Source organism: Mesoplodon bidens (assembly GCF_964165515.1).
Source record: "Mesoplodon bidens genome assembly, chromosome: 13".
NCBI classification, from domain to species: domain Eukaryota; kingdom Metazoa; phylum Chordata; class Mammalia; order Artiodactyla; family Ziphiidae; genus Mesoplodon; species Mesoplodon bidens.
The window spans coordinates 32573526-32596898 of NC_138169.1; the positions used below are offsets into that span (position 1 = coordinate 32573526).

Below are 23373 nucleotides of genomic sequence, written 5' to 3' on the forward strand. Positions count from 1 at the left end.
GCACGAACCCATGTCCCCTGCATTGGCAGGCGGACTCTCAACCACTGCGCCACTAGGGAAGCTCCCTTCCTATCTTTAATATCATATATATTTCTGTCCCTCACCAAAACCTTATTAAATGTTAATATTATTATGAAATATGTGAAAAGTGACATCAATTATCCATCTCCTGTATTAATGTGGATATAACATGTAAGTACATAATGGTGATATCTTCTATGTAAACAACAAAACAGTTCTGCTCTTTTCTGCCCTTAAACTGCAATGCCCATTTCTCTGTCACAATGCATCAAGAATGCTGTCCCCTGCTCATGTAGTACTAATCCCATAAAGAAGGCCACCTAGGTTATGGCCAAACTAGTACTTCAGATTCTTTGAGGTGTACTTTCTCTAACATTATATTGAAGTTCTAAAATTTTGGCTGCGGACCTTCCCTGTATAGTGACTCATGTGCTTTTAGTGTGTTTTTACCCAGTTCCTTTACAGCTGTGAGTAGGAACTACTCTCAAACTGGCAGGAAGGCTCTGGTTTCATATATGTGCCAACATTATCCTGTAATGTGCTGTCTCAAGAAAGTGTCTTTGTAAATATTAGTGTCTCCTCTCACATTTCTTAACCCAACGGTTTCACAGAATCTCAAATATTTCTATGGAGGTTGGCAGAAAGGCTGAAGAGTCGCACCCCACGAGGGAGGTGGCATCCCTTTTAGAGAAGTGTCGCTGTCCTCCTGGCACAGCTGGACTCTCATGTCAGGTAGGGAGACTGTGGTTAAACTCCGTTTCCTGGTTTGGGGTTGAAATATGCTTGTTACAGCAGCTCCGAGTGATGAAGAGAACTGTGTGTCTCTATGACGTCATTTTTGCCTTTTAACAATTACTTGTGGTAAAATAGGCATAAACATAAAACTTCACCATCTTGACCATTTCTCAGGTGTACAGCTCAATAGCGTTAAGTACACTCACACTGCTGTACAACCAATCTCCAGAATTCTTCATCTGGTAAAACTGAAACTCTGTACCCAGTAAACACTAACCCCCCTAGGCCCTCCCCCAGTCTCACCCTTCTACTTTCTATCTCTATGAATCTACTACTGTAGGTCCCTCATGTAAGTGGAATCATGCCGTATTTGTCTTTTTGTGACTGGCTTATTTCACTTAGCATGATGCCCTAAAGATGGATCCATGTTGTAGCATGTGTCAGAATTTGCTTCCTTCGTTTTTTTCTTTTTTTAAAAAAATTAATTAATTAATTTTTGCTGCGTTGGATCTTCGTTGCTGCACGTGGGCTTTCTCTAGTTGTGGTGAGCGGGGGCTACTCTTCATTGCGGTGCGTGGGCTTCTCATTGCGGTGGCCTCTCTTGTTGCGGAACACAGGCTCTAGGCATGCAGGCTTCAGTAGTTGTGGCACACAGGCTCTAGAGCACAGGCTCAGTAGTTGTGGCGCACGGGTTTAGTTGCTCAGTGGCATGTGGGATCTTCCCAGACCAGGGCTCAAACCCATGTCCCCCTGCATTAGCAGGCGGATTCTTAACCACTGCACCACCAGGGAGGTTCCTTGCTTCCTTCTTAAAGCTGACTAATAGTCCATTGGATGGATGGACCACACTGTGTTTATCCATCCCTTCATCATGGACACTTGGGTTGCTGCCACCTTTGGCTATTGTGACTAATGCTGCTACAAACATGGGGGGACCAGTATCTCTCCAAGACCCTGCTTTCAGTTCTTGGGGTTTATACCCAGAAGTACAATTGCTGGATCACACGGTAACTCTGTTTTTAACTTTTTGATGAACCACCATACTGCTCCACAGTGCCACACCTTTCTAATTCCCACCATCAAAGCACAAGGCTTCCTGTCTATCCATACCCTTGCCAACATGTTATCTTCTGGGTTTTTTTTTTTTGTTTTTTTTGTTTTTTGATACTAGCCATCCTAATGCGTGTGAGCTGGTATTTGATTTGCATTTCCATGATGATTAGTGTTACTGAGCATCTTTTCATGTGCTTGTTTAGTCATTTGTGTTTCTTTTCTGGAGAAGTGTGTATTCCAGTCCTTTGCGCATTTGTTAATCAGGTTTCTTTTTCATTTCCTTTGCTTTTGCATTCCCTCAGGACTGCGCACCTGGTTACCACAGAGGGAAGCTTCCAGAAGGCGATGGCAGGAGACCGCGCCCTCTGCTGGCTCCCTGTGTACCTTGCAATTGCAACAAACACAGTGACACCTGTGACCCTGAAACGGGGAAGTGTCTGGTATGCTGGTTTGTTTGGGTCCTTGCCTGATGCTTAGAATTAGAGCAGGCCCTGAGCGTCTACATTTCCAGTTCGAGGTCATACAAGCTTCTTGATTTAGGGAGAGTTTAAATTTAGCTAAATGTAAGATATACATATATTTCCTTCAGAAAAGTCTAGCTAAGTGGTCTGATATTGTTGGTGGAAATTCTCTTATAAATTTTTCTTCCTTGAATCTGTTTATGGACATCAATTGGGAATTAGTCAAGTGGCTCTTGTTTTTACTTGCCGTACTGGTGGTTGTAGTCAAAGTACATGAGAACTTTCTGTCATAGAATTTGAAGGGTCACTTGGAGGTTTCAAAATGAGTTAATGTCAAAGTTGAAAATGTGTTTCTCTGTGTAAAGTGATGCCCTCTCCTGGCATTTGTTAAAAACTGCATGTTGCCCTGGATGTCTTAGTGTGCATTTGTTTCCTGGCCACCTACCCCTAGGCCGTCAGGGACACAAGGAGAGTTCTGACCACTGCAAAGGACCAAGTGATCCAGACAGAAGTCTTGTGTTCCTGAGGACAAACTCTTGCATCCAGGGTTTTCCTTAAGCCGACGAGACCTTATTGATAACGTAGAATAACCTGATATTCTTTCCCTACTCATGAAACCTCATTCTTTCTGATAGCTCATGTGGGAACATTGGTTCCTTGTCTAAATTGTGCCAAGACTAACCTGCTTCAGGCAAAATAACTCACTGAAGGAAAATGAGCTCCCCACCAAGAAAGACACACCAAAGCCTTAGAGATCTTGGCTGTGGCCTAAACACAGGAACCAGGGTTCCCACACCAGATCCATCTTCTTCTTTTGTTTGGAAACATCTTACATATGTGGAATTTAAAGGCAATCTCCACTGGGAAAACTGTTAAACCATAGCAGTGCCCAGGTGAATTTAGAAGCTGAAGCACTGCGTGGTTCTCCTCAGTTAAAAAGATATGTGTTCACCCTGGCTGACTTCATTCTATATCTGGAATTAAAGAATTATTCCAGTCATTCAAGGTAAAATGGATTTCATGAAGATGCAGATAGCTGCAACACTGTTAAAAAATTTATTCATTCTAATCAGCTCACGCTCCAGGCAGAAGTAAAGTCCTAATACAGAAAATGAGAAAATCTCATTTAAGGATTTAAGGAGAATTGATTCAGGCAACTTCAGGTGAGATGTAATTAGCTAAGAAGGTCCCTTGGCCAATCACGGGGACAAAAGTCACACGGATAGTTTGAGAAGTTAATTGGTTCTTACATGCTGCATCTTTCCTTGGTGCAGCTAACCACTTTGACAAGATTAGGTACTCCTAGGACATTAAATGATTCCCCTACCTTTCCTAACCTACCAGAACAAAGTTCTCAGGTCAGCGGCTGACCTGTCAATTTATACCCAGGAAAGAACACAGCCCACTTAACCCACAGTCGATTTCTTTTTCTTTTTTTTTTTTTTTTAAATTGCGGTACGCGGGCCTCTCACTGTTGTGGCCTCTCCCGTTGCGGAGCACAGGCTCCGGACGCGCAGGCTCAGCGGCCATGGCTCACGGGCCCAGCCGCTCCGCGGCATGTGGGATCTTCCCGGGCCGGGGCACGAACCCGTGTCCCCTGCATCGGCAGGCGGACTCTCAACCACTGCGCCACCAGGGAAGCCCCACCGTCGATTTCTTGAATCATCTATCCATTCACTTCTGCCCTCTCAACCCCCCAGTGTGATCACTGAACACCGACTAGGCACGAATCAGTGTGCTTCACATCGCTGTTTGGGTCCCTGTACATTTTAGATCCATATTTTAAGGCTCTGAAAGCTGGCCGCGCTGGGTATATTTTCTATAAGAAGAATGTATCAGTAATTTCTAGGTTGTGTCTGATGAATGCAATCTTATAATGAACGAAGGCCACAGAGCTGCCAGTGTGTCCAGGATTTTAAAAATATGAAGAAAAATGCTCACCCTTCCTTGAGAATAAGAAAATGTCAACTGATATGGAACGTGGTAGTGCTGGGCTATTGCCAGATGAGAATGAGTTCTAACAGTTTCCCATTGTTTTCCTCTCCTTTTGAAACATGGGGCCCCAGAACTGCAGCCACAACACCGCCGGAGACCACTGCGATGTGTGCGCCCCCGGGTACTACGGGAAGGTGACCGGCTCGGCCAGCGACTGCTCTCTCTGTACCTGTCCTCACGGCCTCCCTGCCAGGTGAGCCCTGCAGGTGCACTGGCACGCCTGCACCACCCACTGCTGAAGGCGGGCTGCTTCCACTCTCAGCTTCCCTTTCCAGGGTCTCCGCGTGATCTGTCTTTAATGAATACTCTGTGTGTGTCGAGAAAGGCTAATTTTAAGAAAAAGTGTTCATTCTTGCAGCATTTGAAGAGAATCTTTTCAAAAGCAAAGTATCTGTGTGTTAGCTTTGAGTTTTAGAATGGAACCCATTAAAGAAAGGACTTTCATGTTTTGTTTTATTGAAGACTAATTTTAGCCTCCAACCTATGGAACCAGTGTGCCTAGAGATGAATTGTTATTAATTTTATGAATAATGATACGAAGAATTCAGTTCCTGTTTAATGCAAGGGAATGGGGTTAGAATTTATACATGCTGATGTCTGATGAAGTGCAGAAATGCTGCATGATAAGGAAATTGGGGCCAGGTTCTACCTCATACTCATGATGCTTGTATAGAGTTACCTGAACACATAAAAGAACCAGAGATTTTAGGCGGGAATTGGAATATCCGTGGGTCCTCTTTGGTTTCACCGAAAATTGTAATTCATAAATAACATTTCATTATTGCTTAGAATATTTGACAAGGCATTGAACATGTATAGATCAAATACCAACTTTTGGTATACTAAAATGAAGTTTTCCTTTTAATGTTCTAATCTTCTATCTTTTATTGTCTCCAAGTAAGTGTCGCTTGACAGCGAATACCTAATGAGAGGCACTGTGTAAACTTCTCCTGTAAACTATCAAGCATCCTAAAATTTATTGCTACTGCTATTTTTTGTATAAAACCTGTATATAAAGTTTGAATCATCAATTTCACTCATGTAATCTAAGCTATATGAATACTTACATATGTGTAAAAGGTGGGCATTGCTTGTACTCACAAGAAATTGGAGGGGGGCACTAAAATATCTACCTACCTGGGATTGATTAAATACCTAGAGTGTATTGTGGTACATACCTAGAGTGAAATATTGTACCAACACTGAGAAAAGAATAAGGCATTATCTGTATGTACAGAACTGGAGAAATGGCCAATGGAATTATGAAACTGAACATACGATGTGATGCCATTTTGGAAAACATTCATATCCGTATGTATGTCCACATCCACAGCTCCATAGCTATACGTGCCCAGAGAAATGTCTGGATGGGTGTTTTACACTTCTGCTTTGCACAGTTCTATACTGTTTGTGTATTTTACTTCTTCAGTTACAGAAAGTCCACACCATCCCCACAGCACACCTCCTACACACACACACACACACACACACACACACTCTAATAGTACACTATCAGGAAGAGACGGTGAGAGTGTGACCGTTCTGTATGTGCTGTGCGTCTGAGAGGCCCCGAAAGACGTGCTTTGTTTTCTACATATTTTGTGTTTTCACTGAAGTCTGTCCCTTTAGCGTTTAAAGAGGGAAAAAAGTCAGAAGTGAAGCAGGGCTCATAGCAACCCTGTCACTCATGCTGGGAACTTCTCTTACCGGCCAGATACCCCAGCTGTTTTTTTAGTGGTTTGCAGGTACCCAGCTGAGCCTCTGGTTGGTGATTTAAAATGTGGAGGCAGAGGTTATTGAGAAGAAGGAACACGCCAGAAGCTGAAGTCCCCGAGTGAGGGGAGCAGCATCTGAGTGGATTATCCAGTGTTTGATGCTCTGTCCTTTTGCTGCTGTAGCCCATCGCCCGACTCCCCACCTCTAGGTCCAGTTATCCTGAGATCCCGCCCTCTATCCGCTTCTTTCCCCTGCTTTTCCCTCTTGCCTCTCACTGCAGTCAGGTGTATCCCCAGCGCTGGTCCAGCTCCCTTCTCCCTGCTGTTCCGCATGTGTGCTCACGTGCAGCTCCCTCCAGCCACCTTTTCATCTAATAAGTCAGATAGTTCACTTACATCTCAGAACAAGCCCCTTTTCACCTGGGAAGCTTTCTTGTTTGGTGACTAATTCGTTGTCTTCTGTAAATCAGGCTGCATCCCCTCAGCACTCACATGGTTGTCACTGGACAGGCATCTGTGAGTATCTTCTAGATACAAGAGATGCAACCGCTTGTATTGATTACGTGTTTATTTTCCTTTTTTTTTTTTTTTGCCCAAAAGAGTATAAGCTCTAAAAAACTTGTCCAATTGTCCAGTGTAATCACTTATTTTTTAGAACAGTATCATGTACCCTAAGAGTAATGAATAAGTACCCTAAGAAAGATTTGAAGTTGTGTATCTGAAAATTCAAAAAAAATTCTTTTCTTCCAGTTTTAGTCCCACTTGTGTCTTGGAAGGTGATCACGATTTCCGCTGTGATGCCTGTTTTCCGGGCTACGAAGGACAATATTGTGAAAGGTATGTCACCTGCCCCTTTTATACGCATAGGACATATTCATGAAAGTGATCGGGAGCCTTTATCAGTTTGGATGTGCACGATTGATAATGCAAAACGAAACCCCCCGGGGCATCAAGATAGGTAAATGCACTTCCTTGTGACCATCTCATCCTCCTTTCAGGAAATAAAATGCAGAAAAAGGTGAGTGGGCCTGTGTTCTCTGTACTTCATGTGGCAGAAGTGATTACTGTCCTTGGGAAGCTGCTCCGTGTATTTACTCACTGGTGTTGACCCTCCTGTCTGTCCCACGTGTCTCCTTCTGTAGGTGCTCCTTGGGCTACCGTGGGAACCCTCAGATGCCGGGTGGCACCTGCCAGAGGTGTGACTGCAGCCCGCACGGCTCTGTCCACGGTGACTGTGACCGCAGGTCCGGGCAGTGCGTCTGCAGGCCGGGGGCCACGGGGCTCCGCTGTGAGGACTGTGAACCAAGGCACATTCTGGTGGAGAGCGACTGTGTGTGTGGGTATCCCTCCTCTCGAGGATGAAAGATGGCTTCTCCTCTCAGGTGGTTTCCCGGTACCATGCCCAGTGGCGTCGGCAGGATAGAGAAAGTCCTACTTTATTTTAACTAATCATAGATTCCTTTGCACCTGCCGAACTGAACTTTGTGAAGTGCATTTGGAGCCGAGGAGAAGGTTCTAGGATAACAGCAATTATCTCTCCGGCACTATCAGCAGCGCAGCAATGCCAGCTTCATAGTTCAGCTGGTTAATGTTCCCTCTAGTGGAGCCAAGGGTCATCAGAGCAGAGAGGACACCTTTGTGGCCGCTCATTTGTGTCACCAAATGTCACATATGGCCTCAGCTCTTGGCTGTTGTGGAATTTTTTTTTCGCCAGTTCTGATTTATTTGAATAGCAAGTACATGAGGTAGCGACCTTGGGGTGTCTCCTCAGTGGTTTGCGGGGAAGGTAGGGAGGAAGCAAGGTCAGGATCATGGCAGTGCAGAGCTCTTTTGCTTTTCTTGGTGTGTTTGTCATTAGCAAGACACATCCGTTACTTTCTCCACTCCCCTTCGTTTGTACTTGCTGAAGGTGTCTGCAAACTATCTGAGGAAATCACAGACCAGGCCCTGACAGGACAGGCACTTGGAATTCATGGCCGTTGCTCCAAGTCAAAGATGGGCAAACGTGCTGTAAAGGTTGGAGCAGCGTTTCTGTGTGGCCCTGGGGAGTCACTAATGTGACCTGCGTCTGGGCGTCGTCATCTGAGAACAGGGGCTTGGGACCTGCTTGCTTCCCGAGGCATAGTTGCCATAAGGATGAGATGGGATGAGTCCTCGGAAGCACTGTAGATGTTGTTATTACAGGATGCCGCGCGCACACGCGGGAAAACGTGCCGGCCGCTTTGCTTTAACTTGAACTTCCTCTACCCTGCAGCCTGTGACGATGAATGTGTAGGTGTGCTGCTGAATGACATGGACCATGTGGATGACGCCATCCTCTCTGTGAACCTCTCCGGCATCGTCCCTGTCCCGTATAGGATTTTGTCAAACCTGGAAAATACAACGAAATATCTCCGGGTAGGTACTAGGAATACAGAGATAGGTAGAAATATGTGTCGTGGGGAGGTGAAGAGTCGGCCTGGACGGTAGGGGTCATTTTCTCTGTCCACGCTCCCCATCGGTGCAGGAGCCTCAGTCCCAGTGTCCAGCGCTGGTAGGCGCCAGGCCTTCTTCCCCTGAACCTGACCGGGGACTGCATCATCCACATGATAACTCGTTTCACTGTGGGACAGCTCTAATTGGTCAAGAATTGATCCATAGATGCCTCCTTGTAGATTCTTCCTCTGTGTTCCTCTTTCTCCTGCCTTTTCGAATAAGACAAAGTCCACTCACCCCTGTTGATAACAGGTCTTTGGATAGTTGAAAACAGCTGGCCTAATACAAACACAGAAAAGGAATCAGGATGGCATCTTCTTTAATGTGCTGAATGAAGGTGAACTATTTTCTGTCAGTGTATTATTCTTAACTGGAGTTGCAGGGCACAAAAGTTCCTCCTCCCTGGAGGACTATATGAAAATCTCTGAGGGTAAATCATAGTTTTATGTTTAGTTAAAATCTGTGTTTTGATCTGGGTCCAAAAGAAGGTGGGAAGGTAAGAAATTGACTTACTAGACAGCATTCTTTCATTCTAATTGGGAAAAAATGTGATTCTTAATTTGGCTTAAAGCCTATGCATTAGAATTTGAGATATTTAATTCACTGTGTTATGCAGTAATGCCTGTGTGTGTGTGTGTGTGTGTGCGCGCGTGTGCGCACAGTGGAATCCAGCTGCTTCAGTGATCCCCTCTTGTTAATCCCGGTCTTTTCTCTTTAGATATAATGGAGTTAAGAAAGGTTAGGAAACTCTAAGAGATGTTTCTATATTATTTTTCCTCAAATGGAACGAAATGTTTTGAAAGATACGAAAACAAAGGAAGGAAAGAAATGTTTACGTTTCTTTTCCACTCACTATAGACACAGTCAGTAAGCACTACCTCTGTCAGTTTGGGCTCCAGCAGTACCACTATATTGCTTTTTACCACGTGAGATAAACACTTGATTTCAACTTTAACTCTTTTTGAGTGATCTTCCCTCATTTAAACCACCTTGTTAATTCCCTTAAATGACTTTTTATGTTTATGTAAAGTTCTCAGGAGTTTAAGGTTGTGAACCCTTCACTTTTTCTTGTTTTCACTGTTGACCTACACTGCGACTTGGGCAAGTTGATAACTGTCTTGACCGTAAACAATAATCTAACCCCTTCCAGTGTTGTTATAAGGTTTGAATAAAGTCATACAAGTCAAGAAATTAGAAGAGTGTTGGCATAAATTAAGCACCTAGTTGTTAGTAATTATAAAGGCTTTTCTTTACTTAATACTTTTGTATTTTAGCTTAGTAAGCGTTTTTTGAGGTGTTAGCAATGATAGTTAAAATTTATGTGACTCTACTGTTAAGTTCGGCCAGACTCACCCAGGAATTGCAGCAGTTCAGTTCTGCATAACCCACCAGACTTTAAATTCACATCTACATAGGAAATTCAGTGCAAAAGATGGCAGTATGGAACCATGTTGCTGAAGTCAAAACTTAAGTGAATGTGATTCATTTTATTTTTGAATGCAATTTCAAGGAAAGGAGAATTTCTTCCTATGAACAAAAGTAATAACAGGTGATTGTTAGTTAAGAACCAGAAGATTTATTTTGAAGCGTTATAATTTGTTTTCTTCATTCTTTTAGGATTCTTTATTAAAAGAAAATATACAGAAAGAACTGGCAAAGATTCAGCTTGAAGGTGTCTCAGAACGAACAGAGGACCTGCAAAGGAAGGTAAGTTCTTCACGTAAAGGGCCCGCTCCCCCACCCACCCCAGCCCTTGTGAGCCCTTGCCGGGGGCTGCCTGGAAGGTTCTGATCAGATCAGGGCGGCCTCTGCCTCCCAGGAGCTGTGCTCCAGCTACTTTGTGTTCAGATTGGTTCTGATGCCGCCAGCTTCTGTGCTTTTGTGGGAAGAGGCTCCTGATTTCATTTCTGCTGTCCTGTCCGCTGAGGGAGGAGTCGGGCTGCCACTTTACCATCACGTCTCATTTCCTCCTGTGAGCCAGGGGTGGGCGGCATGAAAAGATGGGGCTTCTTCCCTGTCCTGGATTCACTGCACATGGGGAGAACGGAGGTCCCCACCCCTGCCCCCAACACCAGCGCACCTCCTTGTGTGGTGTTGGCAACACTCAGGCTTCAGCCCTGTGCTTCTGATTTGTGGACTTTGATGTCAGCAGGGGGTTATTTATTCTGTTTAGCCCATGCCAGATGAATGGTTTCTAGTGACCAAAAAAGAATCTGCTCATTTGCAGATGGTGAGGGAGGCCTATTGCTAAATTTATAATTTTCACTCATGGATTTTGTGTGTGTGTGTGTGTGTGTGTGCACATGCACACACACACATAGATATGCATGGATGCACATTGATATGTGTATGATAGTGTATCTGTGTATATATGTATCTTGTCTCTGTCTCTCAACATCTGCACACGTATACAATCGTGCACCCTAAAATGTATTAGCCTGGCTCCTGTTAATTTAGAATTAATGATGATTTGGGAAGAGATTAAGGGTTTATGTGTGGGCTTTAAAGTAGCTCAGCAAGCAAGCATTTGGTAGGAAGTGATAAGCTGATGAAAATAAATTCTTCTATCCATTAAAGAAGATTCTCTTTGGATTTTGACTAGAAAACACTTTTAGAACCATTCTGAGTTACTTCACATTCCTGGAAATTACATTTGTAATTTGTGAAACCTTTCTTTTCACAAATTAGAACATTCCTAATAAAAATAACAGCTGAGAGTAGCTCTCAGCCCCTGGACTGCCAGCCTAGAAGACATCATCCCATATAATCATCGTGAAGTCCTGTGAGGCAGTGTTATTATTACTCCAGGTTACTGATGAGGCTGGGAGGTGCTGAGTACCAGGTCTCCATCCTGGCAGAAGCAGGCCCGTTTGCCTAACTCTGTGTCTTAACTCCTTGCTAAGTTCTCACGGTCAATAGAAATTAATAAGATTTTACTTTCTAGGTTCTTCATATTTGGGTCCTAAAGTGAACATGAGGTCTTCACAATGGAAACACTGGGGGAGTCTGTGGCTTCATGGTCAATTAGGTTGCCTTTAAAAAAATAGACCATCTTTTCTCACACAGAGTAAGCAGTAAATCATTTCATGAATGACCTAGTCCACTTCCAACCCAACTGTTGACCTTAGCGTAGGTGATGATGTACATCTTCACTCTGTGTTCTAGAATATGTTTGTTGCTTAAAAGAGACAACATCTGGGGCTTCCCTGGTGGCGCAGTGGTTGAGAGTCCACCTGCCAATGCAGGGACACGGGTTTGTGCCCCAGTCCGGGAAGATCCCACATGCCGCGGAGCGGCTGGTCCCATGAGCCATGGCCGCTGAGCCTGTGCTTCCGGAGCCTGTGCTCCGCAACGGGAGAGGCCGCAACAATGAGAGGCCCGCGTACAGCAAAAAAAAAAAAAAGAGAGACAACATCTGGAGTGCCGAAGTTTGCATTGTATTCAAAGTCAAACTAAACTGAGCCTTTATGTTCCATCAGCTGGACAGAGTGTTAACACGGAGGCAGCACGTGACCAGGGCCACCGAAAGAATCCTCGACGAGAGTCACGACCTCCTGACGTTTACTGAGAAGCTGCAGGCAGACATCCAAGGTAGTGTCCTCGGAGCCTCGTCTGGCGGGTCTGCCTTCCTTGGTAGGAAAAGCTTATTCGCTTCACTCAGCACATGAGTAACCATGTCCTAGACTCCTAGACTGGACACCTGGAGCCTTCCCTGTGTCCACATCGTTGTCTTTCATTGAGAGTTTTATCTTGTAAAAAATGGATGTTTCCTTTTTTCTTTTCCACATTATGCCGTATACTTCGGTCCTTAGTATCAAGTAGATATGGTGCCTCCCCATCCATTATGAATTTGTCAAATGAACACTTTATAAAAAAAATTAATTTATTTATTTTTGCTGTGTTGGGTCTTCGTTTCTGTGCGAGGGCTTTCTCTAGTTGCAGCAAGCAGGGGCCACTCTTCATCTCGGTGCACGGGCCTCTCACTATCACGGCCTCTCTTGTTGCGGAGCACAGGCTCCAGATGCGCAGGCTCAGTAGTTGTGGCTCACGGGCCTAGTTGCTCCGCGGCATGTAGGATCTTCCCAGACCGGGGCACGAACCCGTGTCCCCTGCATTAGCAGTCAGATTCTCAACGACTGCGCCACCAGGGAAGCCCCGAACACTTATTAAACGGAGCACTTTTGCCGAGTGGTGAGCCGAGGTCCAACAACAGACCACGAGAGAAGATGAGATAGAGCAGTTGATTACTCGGGGTGGTCCAGCCTGAGGAAGTAGCCAGCCCATCTCAAGGGGCCATGCGAGGTGGTCAAGGCAGGGTGCAGGCAGAGAGAGGGAGACAGGACCTGGAGCGCAGGCCTTTATTAGGGTCTGTGCATGGAGTGCTTTGGGGTTCCTGGGCTAAGGCCAGATTGGCCAATCCAAAGCAAAAGAGCAGGGTTTTGGTAAGTCCCCGGGGACCCTATCTACAGGGCATGTAAGGGGAAGGTGCTGGGAGACAGGAAGACTGTCGATCACTAGGGCCATTGGGGAAGTCATATCCAGAACTTACATTTGCTTTGCCTCTGCGGCTGCATCTAGGGCATATGCTTGCATGAGGGGCCAGTGTTAGTTTAAGGTCCCTGCAGCCCGCTTAGCTGAATGAAATGGACACAGAGGCAGCAATACCACAGGGTAGCTTAGCTAAACTCTCAGCACCATCTCTCTGCCCAGAACAGGAGTTGATGGGATTTGGAGCTTCAGTGTGGTCCCAAAGTGTGTCCTCATATCAGAGTAGTTTACTCGCTACTCAACTGGGATGTCCCATCTGACCGGGCTTTTAGAATGCTACTGTCAAGCTTTTTGGCTACCAGAAATTCTGGCGTTTCTTTTTGGATTATGGTGTAAGGGCATAAAAAGTATAGACTCCAATATGAATCAGACTGTATAGGGCAAAAGGTAAGGATATTATTAGAACAAATGACATGTTTTTTAAAAAAGAGTAGTATCAAGTATTGGTGGTTTGTTCCTGCAGTAAATATTACTGAGTGCTTCTACATGCAGATGTTTGTGCCAGGGGCAGGGAATGCTGCCGTGAGCATGGTAGGCACAGCCCCTGCCCTTACAGAGTTTATGGGTACTGGGGAAGCAGACATGAAATAAACCAGTAATCCCAAGTCCATGAGTGTTTTGACAGAGGATGTCCAGAGTGCATTGGGATATATGGGCTGACCTGGCCCAGCTAGAGGTTCAATCCAGTTTAGGTGAGCGGAGCAGGCCTTACTGGAGAAGGCTCTAAGTTTTTCCATTTTAGTACTGTCCATTTTTGAGAGACTTATTCAATGATTGATAAATTTTCTCCATAGAAGTCATCGAAAGGGCAGCAACTCTAAATCAGACCTTGGATGAAGATGGCCAGTTACCCAGTTCTACTCTTCGGAATATGCAAAAGAACATTACTTCATTGCTGGAAATCATTCAGAAAAGGAATTTCCTGCAGTTGCACCAAAATGCCACCCTTGAACTCAAGTAAGTGCCTGAATACCATTCATGACACAACCCATTAGAGGTAGGAACTTGAAAGCTGAGGGGGAGGGAGGCAAGTGGAGGAGGAGAAGGAAGGGAAGCTCTCAGTGGGGCAGAAGGTCATAGGAGAAGAGCTGGGTGCTGGCCCCTCCACAGGAGGAAAGCGTGATCCGTAGAATTTCTATCTTTGCTATTACGTCATAGGCTCGGTTTTCCTCTGTGACCCTGAAACAGCATTTCTACTTAGTGTGAACAAAAAAACCCTCATGATACTCTCTTTATTGAAGATTAAGTGTAATGCTGTAAACTCTCATGGAAGCAGACACAGGCAGTGGCCACCACTGAGGCTGTGAACTCTAGGGCAGTTGGCATCATGCCAGATTAACTTAGCTCAGTCATGCACACACTTTCATCACAACCCATGACGTGAAATGACAGATCACAAAGAATTGTTAGATATGGTCACTAGGAGCTTGTGATTTGCTTTCAGGCTTTTTTCTTAGTGTTTTCACACAGTAATTACTTGATGTAATAGCAAAGCTGTCTCTCTGGCAGGTTGTGATCAAGTCTTAAGTACTGGTTTAGTCACATAATACTCCATCAAAACTCCAGTCTCTATAGTGAGATGTTTAAACTATTTTTAATATATTTTGCTATTTTAAATAATGTTGTAATGAACAACTTAGATAAGAATCTTTTTCTGTAGTTCACATTATTATCTTATCAGGGTACATGGTAAGGAGTGAAATCATTTAGCCAAAGAGTTTGCGTTCTGAGGATTCCCGACTTGCACTGCCAAATTATTTTCTAAAAGGTTTTTAAAAACAACATCCACTTCTACCAGCAGCACACGGGAGAGCTGAGCTTACATCTTTTTTCATCATTGAATGGGATTTTTGACATTGTTGTTCATTTGTTCTGTGAGAAACAAAAGGAGGAACTTACTGTCGCATGGGATTTGGAGAGGGGACTAGTCATCTAATTACCAGAACATTTGTTAGGACGCAAGAAGGGCCCTGAGAGGACTGTGGACTGGTCGAGGGGAGCTCAGAAGTGGGCGAGGACCCAGGGGTTGGGGAAGGGGCTGCCGTCTATGGAGCACCTCTTCTGTGCTGGGCGGTGTGGACTTCACCCCTCATGGACTGCAGGTGCTCATCCCTGCCACCTTGTTAGGTGGGAAATATCCAGCTGGAGAAACTGAGGCCCAGAGAATATTAGTCACTTGCCCCACGTGCAGGACAATATGGAATCTGGCTACACACCTAAATCGGTCTGACATTAAACCCCGTTATTTTCCAGCCTTAAGCAACAGGAGGTACCACTTTAGACGCAGTCCATAGAAGATGGGTGGGTGGAATTTCGATGGTCAGCTCAGAGACCATGGCTGTGCACCTACACTAGATTGTAATCACCTCTCCCTGACCCAGCCCCTCCCCTGCATCCTCCCTTCGCTGGATACACGGTGCGGGGACCCCACAGGGAAAGGCTCATACCTCCATGCAGGTGGTCCCAGGACCCGCCTGCAGTTGAGGCAGCCACGCCAGGGCACCCTGCTCTCTCCCCACCTTCCTCAGCTCCCCGCTGCCTCCTGGACAACATGTAAACATCACGTATTCATTCCAGCCTCCCTCTTCACTCACCATCTCCCCCCACCCACCCGGCTCCAGCTCATCCTAGGCTCAGGGTCCTCCCAGAGCCACACGTGGTCGGTCATCTCATTCATTCTCTCCCTCGGCTGCACATCTCTCCCGCGGACGGAGAATCCCTGCAGATCCCAGGAGTCATTTTGCAGGGGTCCTCCCCCCACCAGTACCTTCCTCAGTCATGTCATTTGGTCAGTAAAGTGGATTGAGCTCACAGGTGGCCCGCATTGTGCTAGGACTTGGGGACACAAAAGAGAACAATAAAGCCTTTTTGCCCACTAGGAGCTCATAGTCCAACTGGGAAAAGTTGACTTTCTGAGTAGCAGTTGAGAGGAAGGGGAGAAGGCAGGGGGCCCTCTCCCCACCTGTGCCCCCTGACCCTCATCCCCACTAGGCCCTCCTCCTGTCACCCTTTCTCTGTCGTTGTAGCTCTTCTATTTCTATTTGGAATAAAGTTATTAATAAGATTCTTGATCTCTTTAATTTGTAAGTTAAATTATTACCACTGAGACATTTTAAAAAGATTTTTAAATGCATTCTCAGGCCTCCACTTTCTTCCATAGATAATCCCTGTATCTAAGTCATTTCAAATTTCATGGATTATTTTAGGAATTATTTCTCAGCCTTTTTATTATAATTCTTAGAACATTGATAATTTATGCTGAAGTATGGCAATCCTGTAAGTGAGAGTACTTAGCATACAACCTAGTTGCTTATCGTGCGTGTGTCAGGGTCCTCAAGGCCACCTCCACATTCAGAGTTTCACCAGGACTCCCGTGACTCAGGGCTGAGATTTCCTAGAGCGGCGTATTAAGGATGCACCGCTGGGTCATGAGGAAGATGCAGGAGAGCTGGGAGGAGCCCATGCAGGCTCCCCACACTCTCGCCATCCCAGGAGGGACCACGGAGCACACTCTCCCCCCAGCAATGAAAATGCAGCAGCTTGTATGTGAGGCCCAGGGAAGCCCATAGAGTTCAGCATCCGAGGTTTTCAGTGGGGGCTGGTCCCATAGGCTCCCTCTGCCCAGCACATACCCACATTCCAGACTCCCAGGAGGGAAGCAGGTGTTCAGCCTAAACCACACAGTTTGCACAAACAGTCGAGGCAGTGAGCCACCCTTATCGGTCAGGGGACAGCGGGAGCACTTGCAGACGCCAGCCGAGGGCCAGCCTGGCAAGCAGGCCTTTCTGAGGGTAGCCAGCTCCGGCCTGCTATCTTTCCCTTGACTGCACCCTATAAATTATTCCTTTGTAGCTGTGTTTCCCAACTGCTTTCCACGCAGGTGTCCCCGGACCTATCAAAAGATATTTCACTAAAGAAATGTGTCCTGTGCCCAGATAATTTGGGAAATGCAGTGTCTTAAGGAGAGACAAGGTCTTTACTACAAGTCTTCAGGCTGATGTTTCATGGACCTCCAAAAGGAGCCTGGAGAACACAGCTAAATGTACTGCACCACGCAGCCCTTTCTCATGGAACTTGCTTACCCGTTCACGGCACTAGTGTTGTGGAGGAACGCAGTTTGAAAAACGCTGTTTTACTGTGTTAACTAAATCAATTTTACAGGAAGAAGCTAAGGAAGAGTGCTGAGGGTTTTTGTGTTTTTTCTTTTTAGTCTTTCAAGTCACTGCTGACTATATCATTTCATCTGATCACAGTTTAGGTGATAAATTCATTTCATAGATGAAAATTTGACCTCTATATTTAAATTTCTTAGAGAGATACCTTCTTTAACAATATGAATTGCAGATTCACGGCCAGACGTTAGGACTATATTGGATTTATTTGTGTGTTTCCCATGTGCTTTTTTTAGTTCTTGTTGCCTGTATCATAATGCAACATCTTGCTATCATTGTTATAATCATTAAAAATCATAAGAATGTTCAAATAATTCCTGATGATGCTCTAATGATGTCAGAGTTCAAATATGTATCTTTGGAAAATGTTTTTTTGTGGTGTTTAGCCCAGCGATCTGATAATATGTGAAAGCTAAGGGTGATTTACAAGGCATTTTCCATGAAATTTTTCAAGGTTCTTCTGACAAATCGAAGCAAGAAGTTAATGGGATATATTCAACCACTGCAAAGTTCTGTAGTATGAAAATTGTATCATTCTATAGAGCTCTAAATTTGATTGAAATAGCAATTTATAAAAGAATAGGGGAAAATGTCTTTCGATTTCCTAAAGCTTGCTTTTATCAATGGTACAAATTATCTCTTTATGGCAATTTGGATTTGAAAGTTTTTATAAAATCTGTTTTTTAACTAGCTGCAGAAAAACCTTTATGTTATATAAGTACACTGGTAACTTGAGAGCAAATCACTGAAGAGTCTCCTTTTTTCAATTTCTGGCCACATGATAATGAAAGGTTTCAGTTGCTGTCATTCACAGACTATGGTCCCAATTTTCTGAATCAAGATTCACTGAGGTGGTTTCTTTTAACTCCATTACTAAAATACGTTAGTAAGTTTGTGAATAAGGAGAGTTTATTAAGGATAAAGTGTAAATCTGCCATACTAATAGCTGTCTTAGAAAAATCGTTTCCCTTTTTAAGAGATTACGAGGTACCACTTAGGACGTGACAAAGAAACTCAGAACGCTTATGTAAAAGTCTCTTGCACTGTCGGGGTCGGGGGTGGTGGTGGTGGGATGAATTGGGAGATCGGGATCGACATATATACACTAATATGTATAAAATGGATAACTAATAAGAACCTCCTGTATACAACAAAAAGTTTCTCCCACCGTCACTTCAAGGATACGAGCTTTGGTGTTCATTTCTTACCATGTGAACCGTCTGTTATTTTCCCAGGGCTGCTGAAGATTTATTGTCACAAATTCAGAAAAATTACCAGAAGCCACAGGAAGAGTTGGAGGTATTAAAAGAAGCAGCAAGCAGCCTCCTTTCAAGACACAACAGTAAAGTGCAGGCCGCAGAAGAGCTCCTGAGGGAAGCAGAGAGGAAGACCCAGGAAAGCGGTCGCCTGCTGCTTGTCGTCAGGGCCAACCTGCGAGAGTTCAACGTGAGTCTTACCAGCTCTCTCCCCATTAGAGCTGGTACCAAATTCTCCCATGTAAATGATACCGGTCTTAGCTTCTTGAAAAATGAGCCCCGAAGGCTAACTTCAGCACACAGTGTCAGGCACCGAGGTTCAGAAGCCGACTTGCTTTTATGAAGCATCCTTAGAGGTGATTTTTGCTACAGGATGAAAAGCGGCGTGTTCAAGAAGAACAAAACTTGACGTCAGTGCTGATCGCCGAAGGAAGAGGACTGCTTGATGCTGCCGCTGCGCCTGCAAATGCCTCGGGAAAGGCTCTGGCAGTAAGTCCCAACTCAGCACAGCTGCGATACCCAAAGTTTCCAAAGAATCTTCCCCCGTCTCAGATACATTGTTAAATAGTTGCACATGTAGTCACAATGTTAACTTCTCTATGTAGCAGTTAGAGCATCACCGGGATGAGCTGCTTCTCTGGACTGCCAAAATCAGGCACCACGTAGATGACCTGGTCATGCAGATGTCCAAAAGAAGAGCATTGGACCTTGTCTACAGAGCGGAGGATCATGCCACTGAGCTCCAGACACTGGCAGGTGCTCTGGACAGGTGAGACCACAGCTTGCAGGAATTCTCAGGTTGTGATCTGTGGATCAGAGAGAAAAAGCATGGCTCTTTTGATCACAGTGTTGAGTCAAATTCTTTTTCTGTCTAAAAATGAAGACTTCTCTTTTATTTCCATGGCAAGGAGGATTTTCTCCCGTGGCTGGTAACGTGGTTGACCATCAGCAGGACTGTATGATGGAAAAATGCAAACCGAACCAGATAGGCATGTAAACAAATAGTATGCTCTGATATCTAGCCATCGAGGCCTTAAGTATCTACCTGGTGCTCAGGACTTTATTGTTAGGTTGCATATGGACAGAACCAGATATTGATTTATTTATACATCTTGTCTTCTTGGACCTTGTGATCCGGCGGGCTTTATGCGTGGATGCAGGTTGTGGTTGCCCGTCCTGGACTATTAGAAGTGTTGGGAATCTATTTTCCAACTCCTGAAAGATACCATCTCCATTACTTTCTACTACCTGAAGGTCTACCATTGTACTGTCATAATTTTAACATATATTTTTGGATATTTGTCAAATATATCCTCAGCTTGTTAAAAATACCTTTAAATGAGAAGCACAGCTGTAGGCCAGTGGTTCCCAAATTGTTGCAACAATACCCTGGGGAACTTCAAAATACTGATGCGTGTGTCCACTTCCCTCTCTCCCATCCCCTGAAGACTGTGGGGTGTGAGCTGTACTTTTCCTTTTTTTAAAGATACTCAGGTGACCTAATGTGCAGCAAATGAGGGAATCGGGGTTTTAGGCCTTATCAATGATTTACACAATATTGTTAGTTGGTACATTTATTTCTTTAGAATCTGTTATAAATTATGAGTGGAAAAAGTCTGGACACACTGGAATATGTGTGTTTCTGTGTGTTGGGTGTGTTTTGTGGAAGGAGAAAAATAAATATTTTTCCAGTTTGAGGAATGCTGCCATAAAAGATTAGCTCACACGATGAAAGCAATTGAAAACGATGTATTGAATAACATAGACTATTGCTTAAATTATGTGCTGCATTGAGCACTACCTCCTATGTCTGCCATCGGAATCAGAAAATGGAATTACATACTCAGTTCTTCTCCTTTCTTCATCTTTCGTCGTTTCCCAAAAGAGAAAAGAATGTTCTGACTACAGGCGTAGCTACAACAAAATCTTTATTACTTAGTATGAGTAGTAAAAGCAATTTGGTGTGATACATAAAGTTAAATAACATTATTATCTTTTATTTATAAGTCACTGAATTTTGCCAGTGAAGTACTAACAAGTAATAACTGCTGGTGTCTGGTTTGGGAATCACCCAACTCAATAACCTCAGGAAGAAAATGAAGTAGGTTACTCAGCAGGCAAAGATGTGTCAATTGTCAGATTTCATTTTGAAGCTGGAGTGAGCTGGATGAAATTGCACCATTACCAGCTGGCAACTTCTTGAGTGTTTTGCCCACTTCCAAGAGTAAAGTTCAGATGATTGAAATATTATCTGATGCTCCTCCAAAACCCCTAGTGAATTTCCTCAAGTTGGTCTATACTATTTGAGGAATAAGATTCAGCATCCTCATATATGCTTAGGGAAGCTTTTTTTTTTTTTTTTAAATTAACACATGCCGTAGGAGGAGAGATTACAACCAATGCAAACATGCAGCAGCACCCCAGACACACGCAGGGGGTTTGAACAGAGATCAAAGAATGGATGGTTTAAAAGATGGGACACAGCAGTCATCTCTTCTTTGGGTGTTAATTAAACAGCAGTTCTTAGTATTATCTCTTCTTAAGATTACTTTTGGAGTTAGAGGGGAAATCCACATGTTGACATGAAATCCTGTCTTCCTTGTTGATGATAATTCTCTAAGGGGGAAGAAACTGGAAGGCTTTGAAGAATAGTGGGGTAGTTCAATTTAGTTGATCATAACATCTCTAAATACGTTGATTTCACAGTGGCCTTGGAAATGTTAGTCATGTGTCCCTAAATGCGACCAGTGCAACCCATGTCCATTCCAACATCCGGAGCCTGATTGAAGAATCAGAGAAGTTGGTGAAAGATACTCTCAGGACCCAGAGCAAGGCGAGCATGGTACGAAATGCCCTGGGGGCTTCCGTGTGCGCCTTCCTTTTCTGGGCACTGAGGAGCACCGATCCTGCCATGAGGTGCTTGAGCAGAGATGCAGTGGCTTAAATTTATGCTTGTCAGCATTCTTTTCTGGTGGGATCTGTTTAAGGCTCTGTCATCATGTGATGTAAGTTTTCATTTCCTAAGTCATAAATAATTCTTAGGACAAAAATGATAATGCTACTTGATATCCACTTGAGACAGCTTTTCTTACCCGTGGTGAAGATCTTCATTTAACGGCTGGTTTTTGTGTTTATAGATTTAAAAATGGCTGTGTTCTTTCTCTTCAGCCACAAACTAGAACATATATTAAACATAAGATAGGACCGTTTAAATTGTCCCTGCCTGTTATCTGGCCGACTTCCTTGTTTGGAGCTACACTGGAGGCTATTCTGATAGAATGGAGTTGCTTTCCCCACCTCCGCCCTGCCCTCCAGCTGCTATGTTTAAATTGTTCTGTTTTACAGGCCTCAGAATCTCTTGTTTCTAATGGGAAAGCGGCTCTCCAGCGCAGTGCTGAATTTCTAAAAGAAGGCAATAGCCTGAGCGCAAAGCATGGAGGTCAGTTTCCACCTTGGACTGTGTTGATATCGGAGTGATTGTGGACACATCTCTGAACATACTTCCAGAACATTCGTCTTTCCTGGAGCAAGTTGAAGCTTGACATTTCTTTGTCACAATAATATTCCCGTTTCCTATCACAGACACATCACATAATTTTTATTTTAGTGACATCTCATTTAATGTGCAGCCCCCTCCAATCTTCCGTAGACTCGATAAGCCTTCCGGGAGAACCAGAGCCTCTACTCGCTGCTTCAGTGCCGGAGCCCTGGCTGTTCTTCATAGCGTTTGTCAGGTTCTCTGTGGTTTCATGTGCTTCTCTCTTCATCTCTCAGGGTTTCACAGTTTCTTGAAGAGATGTATTATGTTTGATTCCTCTTGTGTCTTCTTCGTAGGGCTAATGTAATGTTAGACTCGTGGTAGGTTCTTATTAAATAATTACTGAATTAAATCATTATTGATTTATCTATTTTAAAAAAATACCTATGCAGTTTCATTTTTCCCAAGAGTTTCAGTAAGCGGTTTTGGCATATGTAAGAGTTATCCAATAAGCATAACACAAAATGGCAGAGGAGTCTGTTGTGTAAGAGAAACATACAAGTTTTATAACGTATAGTGTACCTATCACCTTAATATACTCTAATACAACAAAAATATTGTCTTTTCCTATGGGAGTAAATAGTGGGCCATAAACAAGGCTCATACCCCTTAGACTACTTCCACGTCCAGTCCTGGATGCTTCCACAGCTGTCTGAGCCAAGGGCTTGGATAGGTGCATATTTTTTGTTTCTCTGTGAGTGGCACAATTTAGAATTTATGTTCATCTCACAATATAAAAAGTCCCTGATTCTTGATCATAAAGCTTTAAACACAAACTCTAGCATCACTGTTGATGGGCGGTAGCTTTAGTTTACATAACTAAAGGTATTTTGTAGGCCACAAAACAGTGAACTTTCTGGCAATTAAAATTTTATGCAGGGCTTCCCCGGTGGCGCAGTGGTTGAGAGTCCGCCTGCCGATGCAGGGGACATGGGTTTGTGCCCCGGTCCGGGAAGATCCCACATGCCGCGGAGTGAGCGGCTAGGCCCGTGAGCCATGGCCTCTGGGCCTGCACGTCCGGAGCCTGTGCTCCGCAACAGGAGAGGCCACAACAGTGAGAGGCCCGCGTACCGCAAAAAAAAAAAAAAAAAAAAATTTTATGCAGAACCATCATGCTCATCATGGATTTTATCAATAATTTATTTTTTAACCAGGTGTTCAGAATCCAAATGTGATTGTGTATTATGAACAGCAATTTTAAAAGTAAAAGCTTTGATCCAACAGCTTTGACCAAACATGAAGGAGGACGAGTTGAGTGCCTATTGGGTGGTCAGAAGGGAGCAGGAAAGTAGGGGAGGGACCCTGGCTGAGAAGCAGGTGGGGGACTGAGAAGATTCCAGAGCAGGAGCCCATGTTTGGGGTCTTACAACCTAGGGGACAAAGGTGGCCAAGATTTGGGTGTGG

At 44.3% G+C, this 23373-nt stretch overlaps 1 protein-coding gene across 1 annotated transcript in view; it reads left to right on the forward strand.

Annotated features, from left to right (window-relative positions):
* Positions 1 to 23373, forward strand: part of LAMA1 (laminin subunit alpha 1) — a gene marked incomplete at its 5' end in the record, with an annotated part of 155412 nt that overhangs the window by 92661 nt on the left and 39378 nt on the right. Inside the window, 14 exons of the mRNA XM_081253245.1 lie at positions 633 to 753; positions 2112 to 2249; positions 4337 to 4458; positions 6731 to 6817; positions 7123 to 7316; positions 8235 to 8377; positions 10073 to 10162; positions 11935 to 12046; positions 13798 to 13960; positions 18411 to 18621; positions 18804 to 18920; positions 19037 to 19200; positions 21138 to 21273; positions 21777 to 21870. Of these exons, the coding sequence (XP_081109371.1) occupies positions 633 to 753; positions 2112 to 2249; positions 4337 to 4458; positions 6731 to 6817; positions 7123 to 7316; positions 8235 to 8377; positions 10073 to 10162; positions 11935 to 12046; positions 13798 to 13960; positions 18411 to 18621; positions 18804 to 18920; positions 19037 to 19200; positions 21138 to 21273; positions 21777 to 21870 (1892 nt within the window). The remainder of the gene's footprint in view (positions 1 to 632; positions 754 to 2111; positions 2250 to 4336; positions 4459 to 6730; positions 6818 to 7122; positions 7317 to 8234; positions 8378 to 10072; positions 10163 to 11934; positions 12047 to 13797; positions 13961 to 18410; positions 18622 to 18803; positions 18921 to 19036; positions 19201 to 21137; positions 21274 to 21776; positions 21871 to 23373) is intronic.